Here is a 15,632-nt window from a genome sequence, read left to right on the forward strand (position 1 = left end):
GCAGAATATTACTATAATAATATTCAGCCCAACCATTGTGTGCAGGTGGTGTTTATCTTATACATAAGCACCAGTTCCGATCCCCTGTGATAAAAACAGAAAGCTAGAATTACACGCCATACCTGGCAGCAGCATCTGTGGAGAGGGAAAAAGGGTCAATATTTCAGTTTGATGAACTTTCGTCTGAATATTGACCTGAAATACAGAAAATGTTGATCACCGACCTGAACCATTAGCTCTGTTTCTCTTTCTACAGTTGCTACCTTGCCTACTGATCGTCTCCACAATTTATTATTTTGACTTCATATTTCCAGTATCTGAAATTTTATTCCCCTTCCTCCCCTCCCCCCCCCCCCCGATTTTACCACTCATCAACACACAAAGTGCAAATTACAATGGCCAGTAAACCTACCAACCCATATATCCTTAGGATGTAGGAAGAAACTGGAGCACTTGCATTCACAGGTAGGGCATATAAACTCCAGACAGAAAGCATCTATATGATGTGCAGCCTCAAGAAGGCAGCATCTTTCATCAAACATCGTCACCATCTGAGTCATGCCCTCTTCTCACTGCTGCCATTGCGCAGGAGATTCAGAACACTCCCCCCCCCCCCACAAAGGTTCATGATTGCTGCATTCCTACAATCATTAGGTTCTTGCAACGACCTGCGCATCGTAATCCTACCTCAGGAATGGAACACCTCTTGCACTGTCATTAATTTGTTTATAATTGTGTTTTGCACAAATGATTTGCTTTTTGCACAATCTTTTTCTTTTCACTGTGTAATTTATGTGTAATTTATATTTTCAAGAACCAAAAGTCATAGGTTTATTATGAGAGGGGAAACATTAATAGGAACCCGAGAGGCTACCTTTTCACACAGAGGGTGGTGGGTATGAGCTGCAGACGAGGTAGTTGAGGCAGGTACAATAACAACATTTAAAAGACATTTATACAGGGGCATGGATAGGAAACATTTAAAATGAAATGGGCCAAATGTGGGCAGGAGTGACTAGTGTAGATGGGGCATCTTGGTCGGCATGGACAAGTTGAGCCAAAGGGCCTGTTTCCATGCTGTATGTTTCTATGACTCTATGCTATCTGAGCCTATGATGTGGCGGCAAGCAAGATTTTCAATGTATCCACACTTCACCATACTTGTGCATATGACAATAAACTCGACTTGACTTCCGGTGCCTTATTTCAGATTTTCATCACTGTTAACTTTTCCTTTTTCTTCTGTGTTTTCCTTTTTCATATCCATATGCTTCATTTCACTCTCATTTGACTGCCCTTTGAACCTGTTTTTAATATTAATTGCTTGAATAAGTGATGGAGTTGGTGCATGCTTAATAAAATGTTCCTTCCTGAACTAGCTAGAGACTGAGAGAGATAAAAGGTACGGCTTCCGATGGTGGAGTGACGAAAATGGGGTGGATAAGAGTTTTGATGGTGCATAGAGTTTTTGGCCAGGGAGTAGGGAGATATTGCAGATACAGAAGTAGGCAGGCCAATAGGGAGACCTATAAAGAGGATGCAAATATAAAAACAAAACCGAAAACGGCAGATGTTGGAAATTTGAAATAAAAGCAGAAAATGCTGGAAACATTCAACTAGTCATGCAGTAGCTGTTGTTTCCCTCTCCACACATGTTGCCTGACCTGCTGAGTATTTCTATAGATGGACACAAACAGCTGGAGTACCTCAGCGGGACAAGCAGCATCTCTGGAGAGAAGGAATGGGTGACTTTTTGGGTCGAGACCCTTCTTCAGACTCAAGACTTCTTCAGAGCATTTCTATAATTCCTCGGACATTGTGGGAAGCTAGGAAATTGCTGGGGCCCGGGCAGAAATATTTGCAATATCTTTAACTAGAGGGATGGTATGAGAAATTGAAGAGTTTTTGAAGAGGTCACTCACAAGAGACAATGGCAAGTTGGTGTATGTTGTCTGCATGGAGTTTACTAAGTTCTTTGGCAAGGGGTCCTACATGGCAGGCTAGTTTGAAGGGTTAGAACATTTGGAATCCAGGGTGAGCTGGTCAGTTGGATCAAAATTGGCTGAGTGGAAGGAGTCAGAGGGTGGTAGTGGAGGATTGGTTTTCTGATTGGTAGTCTGTGAGCAATGGTGTGTTAGCGTGATCAGTGCTGGGTCCACTGTTGTTTGTCATCTGTATTAACAATTTGGATGACAATGCAATGTAGTTAATGTGGTTAGTATATTTGCAGATGACACCAAGGATAGGTGGTGTAGTGGAAGACAAACTAAGTTAACAGAAAGATCTAGATCGATTGGGAAAGTGGGCCATGGAATGGCAAATGGAATTTGACCCTGACAAGTGTGAGGTGGTGTTTTTTAGTAAGTCATAGCAGCAGAGGGCTTACATCTCCCCTCTCCCATTAGGCAAGAGATACAACAGTTTGAAAGTGTATACCTTCAGATTCAGGAATAGTTTCTTCCCAGCTGTCACCAGGCAACTGAATGGCACTCTCATCAGCTCGAGTGTGGTCTTGACCTCCCATCTACCTCATTGGTGACGTTTGAGCTATCTTTAATCTGACTTTATCGGACTTTACCTTGCACTGAAAGTTGGGCCCTTCATCCTTAATCTGTGCACTGTGGTTTGCTTAATTCTAGTCATGACCTTTTCTTTGATTGGATAGCATGCAAACTAAACAAAAGCTTTTTACTGTACCTCAGTACACATGACAATAATAAACTAAACTAAATCTCCCCTTATCAGTCACCCATCAGCCTTCTTCATTCCAAACAAGCTGAACCTGTGCAATCTCTCCGCATAACTAAACTTCTTCAATCCTGACAACATCTGTTCTTATGAAACATCCCAACCCAAAATATCATCTGGCCATTCTCTCCATAGATGCTGGTTGACTCTTTGAGTTCCTCCAACACTGTGTTTTGCTCAAGATTTCTAGCATATGCAGTCTTGTATCCCCTCTGCATTCTATTCAGCTTAACCATATTCTTCCTAGTGTAGCGACCAGAACTGCACACAATACTCCAGTGTTTTAGGATTGCAATATAATGCCCCAACTTTTATATTCTATGCCCTGACCTATGAAGGCAAGCATGCCATAAGCCTTCTTTTCCACCCTATCTAGCTGTGTGGCCAATTTCAGAGGAACAGAGCGTAAAATGTATAGATCACTACTCTAGTCGCAGCTAAAGTACGGTGAACAGTTCTGGACACTAGGGAAGATGAAAAAAAACGTAGAAAGCTTTCACTAAGATGTTACCAGGAATCAAAGAGATCGAGACGTGAAGAGAGCCTGGGGAATTACTGCCAGTTTTCTTGCACTGAAGATGGTTAAGAGATGAACAAATGAAAAAATGTCAAGATAACTTGAGGTTTTCAGAGTCAAGACAAGAACAAGACCCATTAAGCAATATCATTGATAACCAGAGGTCAGGGATTAAGAAGTAACCAGCAAGAGATGTTGGGATGGGGGAGGTGGTGGGTCTTGCTGACATGAGCACTGAATCGTTATGTCTCTGTGGCCTCAGGACGACCCACGTGGAGGCATTCTAGTAGAAACATTGTGAACTGGCTAAGTTTTAGGAGACTGCTATATGATTTTCTCAGCATGCCAACTGACAGAGATGTTTCTCTCATTTTGGTGCCTTGTAGGGTTCAAAGCGTATCCTAAGATCAAATGAATATCTTCTCCCACCTGGAGGCCTGATGGAGACTGATTTAGCACTCACCTTTTCCTTGCAGGTATCTACTACACAGTTTGTCACTTGCGTTTTCAAACAATACTGTGTGCTGTCTTATTTTTCAGAGTAAGCAATGAGGTATATGCCACTCTCACACCTTGGTGGTAGAGAAGACAGTTTGCCCTCTTGTTGGATTATGGCTAATTCTTCACCTCAGCACCACTTTCCTGCACCAATCCCACATTCCTGATTCCATTAATCTATGAAAATCTATCCTCTAAACCTTTTAAGTAAACTAATGAACTATGCTTTTGTTTGTTAATGGGATGTGGCATTGCTGGCAATGTCAATGTGTATCATCCATGCCTAAAGAGGATGTAGTTAAGAGAGATATAAAGTGCTGGAGTAACTCAGCGGGTCAGGTTTGCCTACTCCCTGAGTTACTCCAGCACTTTGTGTCTTTTTTTTGTAAACCAGCATCTGCAGTTCATTGTGTCTAGAGTCAAATGTATTTAATTACTTAGATTTAAATTGCTCAGCTACCATTGTGGAATTTCCATTCATGTCCCTGGATCAATGGTGCAGAACTCAAGCTGCTAGTCCTTAACCACCATAGAGCTATACCATAGGGAGCAGACTCTTTGGCCCAATTGTCCATGCCTACCATGATGTCTTTTTGAGCTAGCCCCACCACCTCAGACATGCTACCACACCTGAATCACCATGGACAACTAAGGTCTTCCCTCTTCCGCTTTACACTGGGGTGGTTTCCTCATTTCAGTGGGATTTTCTTGGGGATTCCTCAACCAGAAGTCACATGTGGTTGTTGCTTGGTGTGTGAGGCGAGGGGGTTCCCCAGTGCAGCTTACCATCAACTTACAGCTGACATTAACTAACAAAACTTCCAATATATGGCTCTCCCACATCTTGGGGTTCAGCTAATTAAACTCCTGAAAATGTGGGGAAATCTTTGTCCTTTTTAGTGTTACTTTTAAGTAACTGATTTTAAGTTCCTTGAATTCGAATTGCTTAGTTGCCATGTGAAATTTGAACCGATGTCTCTGTATCAGTGGTGCAGACCTCTAGCTGCTAGCCCTTTACCACAATTCTACCATACTTGAATGAACAGGGACAACAAGGGTCTTGTTTCTTCTGCATTACAGAGGTGGAGCGGGGGGGGGGGGGGGGGGTCCTCATTTCAGTAGGTCCTGGACATTCATTCCTGGTCTCTGATTATTAATGCAGTAACTTAACCACCTCATTCGCATACCCCAAGACTTTGGGAAACATTTATTCTCTTTGGCATTTGTAAGAGGACAGGTGAAAGTATGCTGATGAGAGCTGGTTTGGTGATTGAACTTGTTAGATGCCAGTGAGCTGGCAAATTCATAACGCTGACTCTGATCAACTAATGGCTCTTTCATCTCTTTGCTCCATTATCAGTATCCCCATTTCCTAAAGAGGGACGCAAACAAACTACAGATTCTGCTACAGAGGAGGAAGAGGTATAAAAATCGCACCATCCTTGGCTACAAGACATTGGCAGTGGGCTCGATTGACATGGCTGAGGTGAGTCTTCAGCTCCAGGCTCCGATTTCTGAGTTATTTTCTTTCTCACTCTCAGCACAGCCTGCATCCGTTTTATTGATGCTTTTCCTGCCTCTTCTTATAAAGATCACCAGTTCCCTGCCCCAAAGCAGGAAATTGAGGTCATCCACTTGGGACCTGAAAGGAATAGATTAGATTTCTGTGTAACTAATAAATGTAACTAATAAAATACTGGCAGAACTGAAGATTTCAAGATCCAGGTATCCAGATTGTGCAAAAGTCATAGACAGGTACAGAGAATTATCAGAAATCTGTTGCCATTTATTTTTAGCGGTCTGGGTTACAAACATTCTGCAGCAATGCTAGCCACCGGCTACTCGTGTTGTAAGCACAAACTGAGGGGCGGTATATTAGCCATGGAAGATGTGCAACCTACATTTATCAGAATGGTACCTGCAATCACAAGGCTGAATTACCAGATGTGATTCCACAAACCCGGGTTGTATTCCTGGGAATTTAGCTGGTTTGGGAAAGAATGACGTGAGGTTTTCCAATATTGAGGAGAACTGGTTAGTCAGTGGAGAATGAAACACTTTCAGCAGGTGGGGAATATGGTGTGGGACAGTGCCAGATCTTTCTGCACACAGAGGTCGGTGGGAGTTTCCTAATTGTCCTGCATTCAACCGTTGAGGCTGAGCCAACTGTTGGCTATAAATCAGAGGTTAAGATAAGTGTTAAAGGATTCAGGGGAAAGGTGGAGAACTTGGAAGAGTCTCAGATCATTGAATATCCCATTAAATAAGTTCCAGTGGGGGAAGTACTTCCAGCTGTCCCTGCCCTGCAGGTTTCCTGCAAGTGAAACTTATTACTATGAACTTAAATTGAAAGTCAAAAGCAAGAAGCTGAGGGGTCTCTAGCAGACCTTCCCTTTCCACAGACTTTTACAACCTTTCACTGACCTACCTGAATTCAACTAGTCCCTTAACGGTGTGTTGAATCTGGGTGGCAGAATATGCTGTCAATTATTTTTGTAAAGTGTGGATAGCAGTGACTCACCATAAAATATTACCCCCACCCAATCTAGGCTACTTGGAAAAGGTTGTATTGTAGGCAGCCAGTACACTCGTTATTTTTACATTTCTTAACTGAGAAAGATACAGATTTTATTTATTCAAAGGATGTGTTAATGGCAAGGACAGTATTGCCCAGCCCTGACTGCTTGATAGGCAGTTTTAGAAGGCAGTTAAGAGTTGAACACAAGGATGTCAACTCTGAGCAGGAAGTTAGTGATGACGCAATACCCAAATAGTCAAGAAGGATGGCAGATTTCCTTCCGACACGGAGATTGGAGAGCCAGGCGGGTCTTCGTAACAATCTGATTAGTTAATTGTCCCCATAGGTCATTTCAAATTTTAGTCAATAATCAGGCAGCACGGTGGTGCAGCTGGTCGAGCTGCTGCCTCACAGCACCTTGGACCTGGGTTCTATTCTGACCTAGGGTGCAGTCCTTGTGGAGTTTGCATGTTCTCCCTGTGACTGCATGGGTTTCTTTCGGGTGCTCCGGTTTCCTCCCGCATCGCAAAGATGTTCAGGTTTGTAGGTTAATTGGCCCCTAAAATTGTCCTTGGTATATAGGGAGTGGATGAGAAAGTGGGATAACAGTATGAACGGGTAATTGATAGTCAGCAGGGATACAATGGACCGAAGGGCCTGTTTCCATACTGTTTTTCGAAACTAAACTAAACCTGAATTCAAATTCCTCAGCTCAGTCACGGAATTTGAACTAAATACTGATCCAGTAACTTAGTACTGGTACTGCATCCCTTATGCGATAGAGCTTCCCAGTTTTAAGCACATTACACAACAGGTTAGTGGCCTGAAGCATTAACTCTGATTCTCTCCCCACTGATGTTGCCTGCCTTGCTGGGTATTTCTACCAGTTTCTCCTCTTACAGGCAAACCCATCCTAATCATTGATGCAAAGGCTTTGGAGAGGGTGCAAAAACTATTGATTGGAATAGTTTCAGGGACGAGGAGCTTGTGTCATGGGGAAAAGCTGGAAAAGCCAGGATTGTTCAGCTGAGAGGAGAGATGTTTGAAAGCAGATTTTGTGAGACTTTTTAATGAGGGCTAAATGCACAGTAGATAGAGAGGAGAAGTTCTTTTTGGGGTAACAAACAAAAAACTCATCAGGCCAGCCAGCATCTGCGGAAGGAAATGGACAGATGTTTCGAGTCAGGACCTTTCTTCAGACTTTGTATGTCAATTTCCCTCCACAGATGCTGCCTGACCTGCTGTTCCAACAACATTTCATTTTTTTACTCAAGATTCCAGCATTTGCAATCTCTTGTGAATCCTCGGTTCCTTTTAGGGGAAGGATTAAGGACCACGGGGGCAGATATCAGATAGTGAACAAAAGGTGGCATGAGCTAAAGATGTGATACAGAATTTGAAACGTGTTGTCTGACAGGGTGACAGAGGTAAGTATAACTGGTGGTTTCAGACAGCAAAAGCTCATCAGGACTAATGAGGAAGACCAGGGAAATTAGCTTATTTCTCTGCTCATGCAGAAAGCCAGCAGGGATATGAAGAGCTGAGTGGATTCCCTCCGCTCTGTGACCATTCTGGGAATCATTCTGAGTTGCCTTTACATAACCTGTACCGTTCATCAAAAAGTCTTAACTACAATACAATACAATACAATACAACTCATCTCACACTCCCTTTCTGCAAGTACTGCTGGTCAGCTGATTCCAGCTTCCATCTCACCCAGGGAGCATTCTGAATTTCCTTGGAGTAGCGGATCTCTCCGAGAGACCACCTTCCTGCAGTCTGATGATTCGGCTCTGTGAACTCTGGCATGTGGGGATTCTCCATGGTATATTGGGTGCTCTCTGTGTTCTGCTGTGTGACAATGAGTACGGTGCAGTTTGACCTTGCTTTCATTGGCAGGTGATGCAGCACCCAACTGACGATGGCCAGGTGCTTGGGCTGCACTCCAACATTAAAGAAGTGTCAGTGCGGGTCGCTGAGATTAGCATCTACTCCCTCTCCAGCCAGCCGATAGATCACGAGTATGGCGGTGTACATGCAGGATCCAAGACAAAACCTTCAGGTCGGTGATTGATTGTAGATACTGTCGGCTTCCTTAATGAAGTAAAGCTCCCCTGCTCAGGCTAGATTTGAAACCACAGTCGGCATGAGACACGGCTTTTAGATACATCACCATCTCTGCCGGATGTTATGACTATCTCACCAGCCATTCAGGGGCCATCATTTAAAACAGATATACATCGGATCACAGGAATTCTCTGCCCAAAAGACTGCGGTGGCTGGATCATTAGTGTTATCCAAAGGCGAGGTAAATTATTTTTTGAGATATCAGGGAATTGATGGAAAACTAGCACAGAAGAAGAGTTGATAGGGTAGATCAGCTATGCTCATTGTATTGAATGGTGGCACAGGCTTGAGGGGTTGTTTGTGTAAGAAGGAGCTGCAGATGCTGGTTTAAACCAAAGATAGACACAAAAAGCTGGAGTAACTCAGCGGGGGGACAGGCAGCATCTCTGGAGAGAAGAAATGGGAGAAGGAAAGGTCTCGACCCCAAACGTCACCCATTCCTTCTCTCCAGAGATGCTGTCTGTCCCGCTGAGTTACTCCAGCTTTTTGTGTCTTTCTTGAGGAGTTGTTTTCTATTTTCTTCTGTTCTAAAGATATCGAGGCTAACCCGAGTCAGATACATAGGAGACCCAGGAGAATCAGTGATGATGACCAGAAAGCAAGTCCCCACAGTTCCTGATAAACTTTACCTGCAGAATTAGGAATTGTGGAATTCAGAGAGTAATTCATGCAATGTAGACCCTCCCACAGTGTAGCGCTCACACAATACGGTGCTCCCTCAGCACTGCTCATCCTGCAATACAACCCCCTCTCCCCCACATTATTTCCCCACAAATGGTACCCCCTCAGCACTGCCCCTGACACAGTTGTACTTCCTCAGTGCATTCCCTTATCACGCAGTGCTCACTCAGCACTGTCCCTCCCACAATACAGTGCTCCTCTGTCACTGAGCCTCCCACAGTGGTACCGACTGGTATTGTCTTATTGTCATAGAGATATAGTGAAAAACTTTGTTTTGTGTGCTATCCATGCAAATCATACTACGCATGAGAATATCAGGTAGCTCAAAAGAGAAAATAAACACAGCACACAATGCAAAGTTACAGGTACAGAGATTCCCTCCTTATTGCCCCGTCCACAGTGTGGTGCTCCCTCAATTCTGGCCCTCAGAGAGTGCAGCTCTCCTTTAGTAATGCTCCTCGGAGAAAGCATTGCTTCCTTATTAGCACTGTCTTGGTATTGCCATCTTTGCCAGTGCTCATTCTCTTTCACTTTGACCCTCTGACAATGCTGCCCCTCCAGATTGTTCGCTCAGTACATCCCTTTCAATTTAAAATATTGCTTTGAAGTGGAGTGACAATGATAGTTTGTAACTTTCCATACTTACAGTTCTGCTCTCATGGCAATGAGCTAGTTGAATTCAGCTGTCCTTGTTCACTTGAGCCAGTTGACGGTCACAGTAAACAGCTCTTGGCAGCCCCCTGGTGTCTTCAGATAAAGCAATGTTAGTGGTGATGTGGAAACATTACTCCAACCAGAACATACAAATGGATTCTATGACGATGCAGGTGGAAAAATTATCTCATTCATTGCTGGGTGGTAAAATATATCTTATCTAATACCCTGCAGATCGATCTCCAGACATGGATAATTACTCTGAAGAAGAAGATGACAGCTATTCCTCTGAGCAGGAGGGCAGTGATGATGCAGTACCGAGCCAGGTAGTGGCATACTCACAGTTGTCAAACACTTATGGCTTCGCCAGTTAATGCTGTGATACGGACTCTGAAAATATCTAAAATCCGTGTGGTGAAAAGGGCAGTCGTGCAGGGGTTTAAGACTAGCTGAAGGACAGGAAAGCAGGGCTTTTCCTACTTGCTGCTTCTCAAACCTGGAGCACTGCTCTTACAGATATATTTATGGATGACTTGGTCTTAGATATATGGAGCACACTCGCAGAGTTTTTAATTGAAATAAAATTCAGACATGTACCAAACAAAAAGGATCATAGCAGACATCAGGAGAAAGGTCAGGCAGGTCACAAGATAGTTGAAATTTAACGTCAATAAATGGTATGATGTACCTTGACAGAATGAATGAAGAAATATGGTGTATAGCGAATGTGGCAATTATAGAGGGCTGCAGGAACAGGGCGACTAAGGGTGTAAGGGTACATATTATTGAAGATGGCGGAGAAAGAATGGCAGGGCATACCAAAGTAAGGGAGTCTGATGGTACACTGGTTATTCCATCAGACTGGTATTCCAGAGACTCGAGTTCAAAGCCCATCTTTGAATTAGTGGAATCTAAATTAAGTTACTTGAATTTTACAAAAACCGATAGTCTCAACAATGGGAATGATTGAATGCTGGATTGAGCTGATTCACCGATACTCTTTGTCAATGAGGGACCCCATCTGTGTAGAGAACTGAGGGTTGAGATTAATGTAAGATTAATTCAAAATTAAGAAAGGGTTAAAGGAATAGTGTCCCCTTAACAGTTAGACATATCTGACTGGAAATCTATTCTCCATAAGTTGGCATTTTCCCCTGGTGAGAATGTCAGTATAGAGAGCGGCCAGCCTGTCTGTGGTTCTGTTAGGAATCCCTCTGATTTGTGTCTTGTGGCTGTGTCTAGGATTTATACGATGAAGACGATGAACTGAGGAAAGCCAAAAAGACGCGACGGAAGATGATGCGGGCCACCTCGATGACGCGGGTAACTCCAACTGTGAATCCGTGAAAGCAAACGGTGCCGAAGCTGGCACCCATCATCCCAGCATGCATGGCTGCTGTGTGCGTGGGTGGGGACAGCAGATGCTCTGTGATTAGCCTTGTATGTGGGCCGCCCGCGTCTGTCGTTCACCAGAGGCATTAGACTGTATGAATGAAATCAGCTGCAGTGAGGAGGACACTACTGTCTCCCTCAGATGCACATTGAAATAAACAGGCAAACCTCTGGGCAGTGTTTGAAGGTGAGCAGGAACTGCCCCCTCGTGTTCCAGAACACCAACAGTTGACCACCTTGGGGAGGCAGGTTTCCGTGGCTAGTTTAATGATCAGACCTAGAAAACCCACAGCCATTCTGTTATTGGTGCACAAAGCTGCAACCCAACCCCGTAACTGTACTCCCGATGGGGGATACGAGAGGACGGGGGAGGACAGCATTGGGGACAGGAATGGAGGGCAAAGGAGAGGATAGAAGGGAGGTGAAGAAATTAGAGGAAGAGAGGAGGGGGTGGAGAGGAAAGAGAAGGAGAGGATGAAGTGAGGGGGTGTCTGGAGGGAAAGGGAGATCCACTACGGTAAAGAGGAACAACTACATTAGGGGCATGGAGTCACACAGCACAGAAACATGCCTTGTGGCCCAATATGTCCATGCCAACCAAGATGCCCCATCTGTGTAAGTGCCACCTGCCTGTGTTTGGCCCATATCCTTCTCAACCTTTGTGGTGCTTGGTTAACGTGGAAATTTTTCAATTTAAAATCTCTTAATAGGCTTGCCCAAGCAGTATTCCCACCTTCCTCTTAAAGCCACCGGGAGTATGCAGTAGGAAGACCATCACCACCTCAGGGTGAGTGAGGTGAATATTACCCTTAGCTCTAAAACTGGAGACTGCTCTCTTGCATCTGGGTGGGGAAGAAGCCAGGGTCACTGACCATAGTGGATGCCAGTTGGAAAGAAATGTCCTTTGGAGAAGATTGGGTGTATGTTAACCCTTCAATGTCAAGCCAGCCTTCACAGTGTTCCCCACGAATCACCACCACTATGCCTGAAAGACATGGAGCTTCTTACTTTACTGGCAGAGACAGACAGAAATTTTGATTAGTTCGGGTGTCAGGGATTATAGGGAGAAGGCAGCAGAATGGGGTTGAGTGAAAGATAGATCAGCCATGATTGAATGGCGGAGTAGACGATGGGCCGAATGGCCTAATTCTCCTCCTATCCCATGAGCTTACTGCAGGGGAACCTGTCTGAAATATTAAAAGCTGGAACACAAAACATACACCTGTCTTACATCCTGCTTTGTAAGACTGGGAGGATGGAAAAATGTGGTCTTAGTCTAAGCCTTTTGCTTTGTATCCCGCAGGGACATGTCCATTCTTTACAACCCCAAGGCCACTTTGAGTAAGAGGATTACTGAGATCTCCAGTTGATCACCCAGCAGTGCTAACTTGTGACAGATGTATGGGTATGACCAGGAGGCCATTGCAGCTGCACTCTTCCTTGTACATTTTGGTGGAAAGAATCTAACCGAGATGGTGGGTTAAAATTGAAAGAGGAAGTTGCCTTTCACTCTGGTGTGACATGTGGTGATGCTCAGATCGCCACCTTTGCAAACCAGGTCTATTCCTCATGCAATAATATGCAATTTCCACCACAGTTGACACTGTTTTCTCTTCTCTCTTCTTTAGCAACCCAATTTCAAGCAGAAGTTTGTTGCTTTACTGAAAAGATTCAAAGTGACAGATGAGGTATGTACTATGTGGGATGGGTCAGTTGTATCCTCTGTGGTCTGAGTAAGTACTGAGCACTTGATGGAGTAGACACAAAGTACTGGAGTAACTCAGCAGCATCACGGGAGAACAAGGATAGGTGACGTTTCAGTCAGGACCCTGAGACTGATCATGGTGATGGGGGCTGGAAGATAGGACAAAACCTGGCATGTGATTGATGGATACAGGTGAGGGGAGGTTTTGATAGGCAGATGGTTGGACAAAGACCAGGGATGAAAACGCAAAAGGCGCAAGATAAGAATTTAAGAGTTGCAATAGTAAAGCCAGAGGAATGAATGCAGTGGAAAAGGAGGGGGGGGTGGGGAAATAGGTGCGAGCCCATGTTGGGCCCAGGGAAGAGAGGGGAGGGGGGAGGGATGTAAAAATCATCTTTCATGAATCCCCAGAAGAGATCCCAATCATCCTAATACCTGAGATAGACACAAAATGTTGGAGTAACCCAGCGGGACAGGCAGCATCAGGAAGGAACAGGTGGCGTTTCGGGTTGAGACCCTGCAGTATCTGCAGTTCCTTCGTACGCATCCAAATATCTGAATCCCATCCCCCTGTACCAACTCTTCAGCCACACATTTACCTGTCCGATCTTCCTGTTCTTATTATCACAAACACTTGCCACCAGGAGTAGGGAGATCACTAACTTTGAGGTCCTGCTTTTTTAACCTTTTGTCTAACTGATCAAGAAGGCCGGCTCTGTCCTGGGATGCCCCCCTCGACTCAGTGCAAGCGTTGGGAGAGAGGAGGATGATGGCAAAGCTAACATCACTGCTGGACGACTCCTCCCACCCCATGCAGGACACTGTCACTGTGCTGAGCAGCTCCTTCAGTGACAGACTCCTTCACCCCAAGTGTGTGAAGGAGAGATATCGAAGGTCCTTCTTTCCTGCTGCCGTCAGACTTCACAATCAGCACTGCTCCCAGCAGACCAGTAAATCAAGATAATTACCGTTATTTTATTTTTTAATGAATGCTTATTTATTTTTGCTATCCACTTTGCTGCTGTAACCCTGCAAATTTCCCCGTTGTGGGACGAATAAAGGATTATTATTATTATTATTATTAACTCCTTATATTTATTCTGCAGGACCTCATCCCTTTTCTTACCTATATCATTTCTACCACTGTGCATAGCTCGCCCTCCTCCTTAAGAATATTCTGCAACCGCCTCTAGACGCTGACACCAGGGAGGCAGCACAGCATCCTGGAGTCTTGTTTGCTGCAATTGCATCTTCTGTCTGTGCACCTTACTAATGTGCCTCCAATCACTGTCACTCTGTCTGACCTCACCAGGGTTGCCAACTTCCTCACTCCCAAATGCGGGACAAGGTGATGTCACCCCCCACTCACCCCCCCCCCCCCAACGCCCTACGTGACCTCACTCAGCCAGTGGCCATGTGCTCCCGGGCCTAATATGGTATTGGGCCAGGGGAACGCTGTGGGCCTGGGCGCTGTGGGGCCCAACACAGTGGGTTTCCGACATTTTGGCTCTGGACAGTCTGGGTTCGGAGAATGGAGAGGATCTCAATCAGAGGAAATCTGTTGTAGCTGGAGTTAGCAATGAAGAAGACCATGTTTTGACATACCTGGCAAGGCAGGTGGGGCTGAGATTGGTTTCCAGAATGGAGTTGCTGCGAAATAGGGTTGGGCAATGTGAATAATTGAGAGTGTCACCTGGAAGCTGACGTCCATAGCCAGGCAAGAAGAAGGAGAGAAAGCCTTGTAATTCATTACATTAGCTCAGCACTGCCCAAAGCAATGTACTCCCAGTGAAACGCTTAGAAAGTGTGGTCACCGTTAAAATGTATGACACACAGCAGCCAATGTGTGGAGCCAGCCCTTCCAGAACACTCAGCTCTTCTGTGAAATAGTTTTGTGGCATTTTTATAACTGTCAGAGCCATGATTTAATTTCTCATTTGTAAATCAGCAAATCCCATTGTGGTTTATTTATTTATTCGTCATCACACAACTGTTGCCAATAACGAGCAAATTTTAGTGCAATGTCGTTGACCTCTGCAAGATCCTTTACAGTGCATGTCTCATGAAGCATGTCACAGCTCAGGAGATGTTCCATAGTCTGGAGGTCCCGTCCACACCCGCAGTCTGCCGCATCTTCAGTATATCCCCACTTCAGCATGTTCGATTAGCAGGAGCGGTCCTTATCAGATTTTACAAATATCAGCGAATCCTGCTACCACACCACACACTGTATCCCATTGTGGTGCTCCCTCAGTACAGCCCCTCCCACCGTGCGCCACTCTGTAGGCACCGTTCCCCCAGTACTGTTGTTCCCACAGTGCAGCACTACCCCACCACCCTTCCCACAATGCAGCTTTCCCTCATCACCCCTTCCACAGTGCGACATTCCCTCAACACGCTTCCCACAGTACGACGTTCCCTCAACAAGCGTCCCACAGTGTGACGTTCCCTCAACACGTCTCCCACAGTGCGACGTTCCCTCAACACGCCTCATACAGTGCAACGTTCCCTCAACACGCCTCCCACAGTACGACGTTCCCTCAACAAGCCTCATACAGTACGACGTTCCTTCAACACGCCTCATACAGTACGACATGCACTCAACATGCCTCCCACAGTGCGACGTTCCCTCAACATGCCTCATACAGTACGACGTTCCCTCAACACGCCTCCCACAGTGCGATGTTCGTTCATCACTTCTTCCACAGTGCGACCTTCCTTCAACACGCCCCCCACAGTGCGACGTTCCCTCAACAAGCCTCTCATACAGTACAACAATCCCTCAACACGCC

At 45.1% G+C, this 15,632-nt stretch overlaps 1 protein-coding gene across 4 annotated transcripts in view; it reads left to right on the forward strand.

The window, feature by feature from the left end:
- LOC144593389 (phosphofurin acidic cluster sorting protein 1-like) overlaps positions 1-15,632 on the forward strand; it is a 135,714-nt gene that overhangs the window by 70,839 nt on the left and 49,243 nt on the right. For all 4 annotated transcript variants that reach the window (XM_078398876.1, XM_078398879.1, XM_078398878.1 and 1 more), the window contains exons 3-8: positions 3,652-3,741; positions 5,124-5,249; positions 8,181-8,343; positions 9,978-10,069; positions 10,986-11,066; positions 12,764-12,823. In XM_078398876.1, the coding sequence (XP_078255002.1) occupies positions 3,652-3,741; positions 5,124-5,249; positions 8,181-8,343; positions 9,978-10,069; positions 10,986-11,066; positions 12,764-12,823 (612 nt within the window). The remainder of the gene's footprint in view (positions 1-3,651; positions 3,742-5,123; positions 5,250-8,180; positions 8,344-9,977; positions 10,070-10,985; positions 11,067-12,763; positions 12,824-15,632) is intronic.

This window comes from Rhinoraja longicauda, chromosome 5 (assembly GCF_053455715.1).
Source record: "Rhinoraja longicauda isolate Sanriku21f chromosome 5, sRhiLon1.1, whole genome shotgun sequence".
In the NCBI taxonomy this organism is placed as follows: domain Eukaryota; kingdom Metazoa; phylum Chordata; class Chondrichthyes; order Rajiformes; family Arhynchobatidae; genus Rhinoraja; species Rhinoraja longicauda.